Below are 8,021 nucleotides of genomic sequence, written 5' to 3' on the forward strand. Positions count from 1 at the left end.
GAACGTACAGTGTTGGAGAAGTCTGCAGTCAAGGGCTTCTCCAAGGCCTGAGGAGCAGTAACTTAGTTTGAGGACTAAATTGCACCTGAACTGAGCTATGGCATTTTTAATTGCTCCCTATGCTTCCAAAAGCTGGGCATTGCCTAACAATGGCAGTAAAAGAATCAATGCCTTTGAGTTATGGTGTCGAAGTGTGCTGAGAATACCATGGCATTTAAAATAAGTAACTAAACAAGCATGTCTTGGAGAAGGTACAGCTAAAGTGATCTTTAGAGGGAAGGATGACAACTCCCTCTCACATACTTGGTGTGTGTAGTAAGAAGAGGCCAGTCCTTGGAGAAGGACTTCACACTTGGAAAGGTAACGAGGCAACAGAAGAAGGAAGACTATGGTTTCTGCGTGGTGGGTAGTACTCCATCATGTGAATGCACTACAATTTCTCAATCCATTCGATTGTGGTTGGACATTTGGGTTGTTTCCATGTTCTTGTGATGGTGAATAATGTTGCTATAAACATTGGTGTGCAAGTCTCTGTGCATCAGTTCTCATTCTCTTGGAGTCAAGTACTGGAATAACTAGGTCATATGGACTTTCTGTGTTCAGTCTTTTGAAGAAATGCCAAATTGCCTTTCACAGCAGTTGTACCATTTTACAATCCCATTAACAGAGTGTAAGAGTTCTTATCTGACCAGGTCCTCTCCAACATTTATTATTTGCTGTCCTGCTAAACTTTGCCACTGTCACTCAAGTGAGATGGTATCTCATTGTGGTTTTGATTTGCTTCTCTCTTATTGCCAGTCATTTTGAGCATTTATTCATGTGTCTGTTGACCATCTGAATATCTTCCTCTGTGAAAATTCTTTCCATGTCTTTTGCCCATTTTTGTAATTTAGTCATTGGTCTTTTTCCTGTAGTGGCCCTGCAAGATTTTATAAACTTTTGAGATAAGACTCTTGTCTGAAATAGTACTGCCAAATGTTTTTTCCCAGTCAGAAGGTTTTCTTTTCACTCTCCTGGAAAATGTTTTTGATGTGCACTGAGATTTAGTCTTTAGAAAGTTCCATTCATCAGTTTTATCCTCTCCGGATTGTGCATTTCTGGTTGTATTTGGCAGCCACTTTATACTATAGACTAGGTTGTCTAAGCTTGACCACAGCTTGTCTCTGATGAGCTTTATGGCTTGGGGGCTTTACTTCAAGGTCTCTGATCCACTCTGAATTGATTTTTATGTATGGTGTGAGGTGTAGATCCTGTTTTAGCTTTCTATGCAGCACATAGAAACACTGATCTTGTAAATTACTCCCTAATTTGGGAGTGAGTGGAGAGCTTTATGCTAAGTAAACTAATTCAGCCCCATAAGGACAAATACCATGTAAGAGCGAGTATGAAGATCCCGGTATGTGGGGGCGGAGGGGTAGAGTGAGAGCAGGGGGGTGAGGAGGGCCAAGGAGTGGGAGGCTAATCATAGGGTTGTACAATTTGATGGGTGGAAGGACATGTGTGAAGGAATAGAAACGATCCAGGGTGAAAAACAATGTACACAAACTTTGTTTATAAAAACAGTATAAAATTTTAAAAAATTAATTTAAAAAAGAAGGGAAACCCTCAACAAGATGGATTGGCATAGAGGTTGGAGCAATGGACTCAAGTATAGCAAGAATGGTAAGGATGGCATAGGACAGGGCATGCTGTTGCTCATGGGGTCATTATCAGTCTTGGTCAATGGCACCTAACAATAATATCAACAACATATCATAACATCATAACACACCACGGCTCCTATCACAACACAGTCATTGCCAGGGTTCCTAACAAACTCATAACGTATAAACTCATAATTGCCACTGAGCTGGAATAGACTCATAGAAGACCTTCCAGCAAGTTTTCAGAGGTTGTATTTTGCATGGGAGGAGATGGTCCATTTTCTCCTGTGGAGCAGGTAGTGTATTTGATCCCTCTGCCTTTGGGATGGCAGTCCAACTATTTACACTCTCGGCCACCTGAGCTGAGTGTCTTAAGGTTCCTAAATGCTCTCTTTTCTCGTCTGATCTCATCATCTCAAGATGAGTACAGGTATCAGCACTGATCTGCTCTGTGTCAAGCGAGTGAATAGCCATTTACTAACACTTCCCACACTAAAAGGAGAAAAGGAACAGTAAACCCTGCTGGGAAGACCCCTGAGCTGTCTCATATCTCCATCTGTTTAGTCTCATTTGACTGGTTACCACCTCCTCCCTAGCTCGAGCACAGGGCTTACCATGAGGTCCAATATTATCTAAGTGTGAGGACTGCCTACTGCTTTCCAAGACCTCTTAAAGTCTAGACATAGACCAAGGCCCTACAGAAATGTGGAATCTCTGCCAGGATCAGCAATGGCAAGTCTCCCAGGTAAAGCGTGCATCTCCTTAGGGATCGTCTTCCCTTTACAGTTGCCTTTTCCCCTGGGTTATACACTATAAATCACAGTTACCCCTAGTCAGATGCTCAACATGAGCCATGTACTGAACCAGACACGTCATTTACGTACTGTTACTGGATCTTTACAAAACCAGGGAGTATCATTTTGTTTATATGGAAATTCATTAACTTGTTCACAGCAACAAACATTCAAGGAAATAATAAAAATGAGACTCAGAATCAGACCATCTAATTGTAAGTAAATACCTAACTACTTGAGGATCTATCTATATATACATACCGACTTGATTCATAGCTACTTGGCAATTCACACTGAACCTTCTAAAGTGAACATGACCATTGGGTAATCTTGTCACAAAAGGTTGCTTTAACTAAAATCAAAGCTTAGTCACAGGTCAGTGATGGTTCAGTGGGAGAATTCTTGCCATTCATGTGGAGGATGTAGGTTTGACTCCCAACCAACGCATCTCGTGTATCCATCTAACAATAGAGACTTACATGATCCTTTGATGTTGAAAAGGTTCTTTCAGAGAAGTTTCAGGACTAAAAGTAGAAAGACGTGATCTACTGCTTCTGAAAATCAGCCAATGAAAACTTTACAGGCTGCAACATTTATGGACCCAAATTCCACTCAATCAAGGGGATTATGCAAGACCAGGAGGCATTTCTTTCACTGAGCATGGGCTCACCATACATCAGAAGGTGACTCCATGGCACCTGACAACATCAAAGTCTGGTTCAGATGCACCCTTCCAGTTTGCCTCACAATAACAAGCTCAGGAAGGCTTTCCAAGGCAAAAGTTGCTAACCTCCAGCCTCCACTTCTGCTACTGTCATCTCACCACTGTCACTGTCACTGTCACACACACAACTGTCAAGTGGAAACTGCTTCATATCTGACCCACCGAGCTTCTGCCGCCATAAACGGCACAGGGGTGCGTGCATCTTCCTCCCACAGGGCAAATGATAAATTCAAACCTCCAAAGAGGCATGGCAGTTGAGTTAGCAGCACAACTCCCTACAGACTACACATCCCCAGCACGCAGATCAGGTCTGCTAAAAGGGGGAATTATATTTTCACTTCCACTAAGATGACTGACTAAATGAAAAGACATCAAGCATTGAAACTAACTGAAATCCTGGCTAAAACACATCAATTTAAGCTTCTTAAAACCATCCCTGATTTTATAGAAAAGGACACATCCACTGAAGCCTAGACATAGAAGCAGCAGAGCTTCAGGGCCCAAACATGAAACCTTGGAGTTTCCTTCCCGAAGGCAGCACAGGGAGAGGAGCTCAAGAACAGGATCTGCTCAAGACAGGGTTCTTATAAAAAACCCTAAGGTTTTTCTATATTTACTGTTCAAGAGAAAGGGAGGAGGGAAATCAGAAATGACAAAAGTTATAAAAAAGCTTCAGGCCTTTTGTTCATAGAGTCACCATGAGCTGTGCCCAACTCACCAGCAATCAACAACAACACGGAGAGAATGCTTCCTTGTTCTAGTTTTGGTAGTTGTTGCTTGCCATCCATTAAACTCTGTCTATCCTATGCCATCGTCATCGGGTATTCTGAGTCTATTGCGGCAGTCACTGAATCAATCCTTCTTGCTCAGGATCTTCTTCCTTTCTCTGACCCTCAGCTTTTCTCAGCTTCATGTCTTTTTTCCAAGGACTTGTCTCTCCTGAGAACATGCCCAAAATATGCAAGATGAAGTTTTACCATCCCTGCGTCCAAGAAGCAATATGGATGCGCTCACTCCAAGAAAGATTTGCTCTTTAGACAGTCCATGATATAGCCAACATTCTTAACCAACGTTCAGCTCAATTCATTGACTTCAAGTGGTTCCAACTCACAAGGACTTTGCATTGGAGAGAAGCAAAGGCTGAAGGCTGTCCATCTTCCTCCCTCAGAACCACTGTGGATTGGAACCACCACAAATGCACAGTAGTGAAGTTAGCAGCACACCTCACTAAGGACAATGCTGTCAGAGCTCCCTTGGCACTAGCTAGGAGAACAGTATTAAACCCTCCTTAAAGATTTTTACAGAACTTTCTTGAGAATTCATCTGGCCTAAAGTAAGTGCTCATAATCAATTCATGTGGTCCGAAAACCACATTTCTTATAGCAGTGTGGTTCTGGCAAATAGACACACAATGTCAAACCAAAACCCAAATGACTCCTGCCTGTGTCCATAGCTTATAGCTGAAACAGTGAAGGAAAGAGCTTTGTCTAGCACAAACGTTCCCTCTTGAAAGGCTGCCACAAGCACTGTGCCCACATGCATTACTCCCAAGAGGAAACATCTGAAAAGTTAGTTCACCCCAATGAAATGCTCAGACATTCTCCTTTCCATCATTTTAACTTGTTCATTTTTCTTGCTGACATCTCAGTCTTCCAACTGGGAGGACCTAGGCCCCTCTATCCATGTGTCATATTCTCTTTGGGTTTTTTTTTTTACTCTCTTACCAATTATCTCTCCTCCAACCATAAACTTAAACAGTCATTATCCAACTTCCAAGATCTAAGAACTTGAGTTCAGGTCCCAGACTGAAATGGAAGTTATGTAAATTTCCTGTACCTTAGTCTTGTCACCTGTGTAATGGGCTAATAGAGCAAACCTCCTTCACAGTATTGTTGTCAGAATTAAAGCAACAATGAGTACTTCAAATTCAAATTATAACCAACCCACAGAATGAATACTTCAAATGTAAATATTATAACCAGCCCACAGTAACTGTTCAATAGATATGATTTTCTAGCCTACCTGCAAGTTGTGCTACTAATCCAACGGCCACACATCTCAAGTGGTTTTTAAATCCACCAACAGCTTCATAGGAGTAAAGTGGGCAACTCTCTCTGGGACTTAAAGCCTCAGAAGCTAGAGAATGGTCCCTATGAGTCAGAACAAACTTGACAATGGCGAGTTGAGTTCAAAAAGTGACTTTCCATTTCTTTCTAGATTAGAGCTTGACAAATCGGGCTACAGGTCAAATCCAGATGCATCACCTATTTCTGTCTTACAGTGCATGATTATTTTTTACACTTTTCAACTGTTATCTTTTAAATGATTATATTTAAAGGCCTTTTAAAAGTAAAAATATTTGCCTCTTGATCTGCAAATCTCAAAATGTACTAGGTGTTCCTTTACAAAGACTGTCTGCCAATTTCTGATGTAGATTATTGAGGATTCCAATTTATGCAGTGAAAATGTGAAGTATTCCATTTTCAAATTATAATTCTATTCACGGTTTGGAAGAAAGAGACATATAAATCTGCCTAAGTACCAGAGGTGGGGGTTTAGGAGGTGGATTATACCATTTTCTGCTTGCAATTGTCCACAATTAAATATCTTTTGCCTCACAAATGCCAATTTTACATAATAATGTTTGGAGGACAGAGCTCAGTGTGGCTCCAAGATAATATGTGGCTAAAATGAGAAAATGGCATTCTCTGCGATAGGAAAGAACAGACATCCTCAAAGCTGGGGAGCGGAGAAGAGCAATCACCTGACTGTCATATTGCTTGTTCCAAAAACTTGGTAGCAAGTTAAAAGTGAATGAACAGTATTGAGATCAAGCTGCTCCAGACAGTATGAAATAAAAGCCTCTCCATGGCACAAGCTGGGAAAGCAAATAATTGCCTGCATTTCCCATTTCTACAACAATCGAAAGTGAGAAGCTGGTGCTTGAGGTCTGGCCTCCTGGTCTCTCTCTTACAGGTGTCTCCTCACCTTCCCAGATAAAAAGGGACTTGGTTTGACCACAACCTCATTTAAAACAGGATTATCTTCAGTGGTTCAGTCTGTACTTTTGAAAATACATGTCTAACCCCAAACCAACTACCTGCCCACCATTTTTCCCCACATGCTATGGCTGATGGCAGAAGCCAGGGAGCAGTCATTGCCACAGGTAGAATAGGATTAATGTATCATTTTCACTGATATGAAAATTCTTTCTTTCTAACAGCATAATGTCTCTTAGGCCCAACCTAATTCTGTCTTCACCTTAGGCCAGAACTTACGTCCACAACTGATTGGTATCATAGCATCAGCATAGCCCTATTTTCTATGAGCCTAAGCCTTTTCCCACCAATTCATGATGAAAAGGCTGAAAGGTTGTCATGATTAAAATCTAAGCATTATGTATCTAAACAATATTAGCACACATTCACATATATGAATTGTTGTTATGCACTGTTGAGTCCACTGTGACTCACAGCGACCCTGTGCACAACAGCCCTGAACCTCGCCCTGTCCTGAGCCAACCTCATTACCTCTGACACACCTGCCCCCAGGGCCATGTTGTTGAGTGGATGATGAGAAACAGCAAAAGACACAGAATTAGAAAACTGAAGGAGCTAGCAAGCCAGCTTTGCCGCCTTCACTATTTGTCTCAGAAGCAGCCCTCAAATGAATAATACATTAGATACACGATACAGTGTCTTCCTTTGATTGTAGTCATCCATCCCTAATAATCACTGTTTCCCCTTTCCGATTATTGGCAATTACTCTTACATACAAAATGTTTTCATATAGGCAGCACTGACTCTAACTCTGTATCTTCCCAAAGGGTTTCTGCTTTAATAGCCAGTGGACAAATTCCTTTGGCACTCCATGTGCATCAAGAGTAATACTTACTGCCTCTTGTTTCCAAGCATTTCTCAAGCAAACATTTTGATACCGTCTAACAGTATCAAAGGCATGGATGGTTATGTTTACTATAGATAGTCCTATTTCAAGTAAGAATAACCATTTTTGTAGTTACATATTGCAGCTGCCAAGGCTAAAAATGTTTCCATTACAGCATACCATGCTAAATTCTTTTTTTAAAAATTCACTAAATTCTAGAGAGGACAGAGAATGCAATGGAACAGCACACGTCAAATTCAGGTACCTACTTTTGCAGTCATCTTGGCCAAAAGCTCTTGTAAATCCATTATTCCTTGCACCAGGCTTAAGAAATCACTGCAGGTCGGGCAAGCTCAATAAAGAAAATATAGAATATATATTGATTCAGTGCTTACATGAGAAGAACTTTAATAAAACAGTAGTTCTGTTACAGAGAGGGTTTCTGCTTCTTTACGTTAATGTTACACTGAAACTTGAATGAAAGCACCAAGAATTTCAGATCTGGATCTCCCTCTCACGCTTCCATAAACAAAAGAAATTAATAACTTGTTCAGTCAAAAGAAGGGTAATATAACATTTTTTAAATCCACTTTTTATAGTTTGATGGTAAAACCATTTAATTTGTTATTATAAATGAGACATTGTAAAGGGGTAAAATTTGTTAAGCAAAATTCTCCATGAAAGGCTTGAGGAAATATAGTTTAGAAGATTAGTTTCTACCACTTTCATGATGCTTAAAGTAATACGACATTATTTTTTTCCATTTTGCAGTTAATATGAGACAAAGGAAAACAATCAAAGTGAACTGGGGTGGGTAGGGAAGAAAATGTGCAACAATGAATGAATGGAGATATAAATAAATGAATGAATGAATGAATGAATAAAACTTAAGTAAGAAAAAAATTGTCCCCTTTTTATTCAAAAGTGACTGGAAAATATAAGTTTACTTAAAGAGAAGAAAGTGAGATACAGATT

The 8,021-nt window shown here is 40.3% G+C and overlaps 1 protein-coding gene across 2 annotated transcripts in view; it reads right to left on the reverse strand.

Annotated features, from left to right (window-relative positions):
• The window catches only part of NELL1 (NEL-like 1 (chicken)), a 1,108,018-nt gene that overhangs the window by 833,376 nt on the left and 266,621 nt on the right, over window positions 1-8,021 (reverse strand). For both annotated transcript variants that reach the window (XM_006892008.1, XM_006892009.1), the window contains exon 7: window positions 7,316-7,398. In XM_006892008.1, the coding sequence (XP_006892070.1) occupies window positions 7,316-7,398 (83 nt within the window). The remainder of the gene's footprint in view (window positions 1-7,315; window positions 7,399-8,021) is intronic.

This window comes from Elephantulus edwardii, unplaced genomic scaffold (genome assembly GCF_000299155.1).
Source record: "Elephantulus edwardii isolate Elephantulus edwardi_28Jun2011 unplaced genomic scaffold, EleEdw1.0 scaffold00109, whole genome shotgun sequence".
NCBI classification, from domain to species: domain Eukaryota; kingdom Metazoa; phylum Chordata; class Mammalia; order Macroscelidea; family Macroscelididae; genus Elephantulus; species Elephantulus edwardii.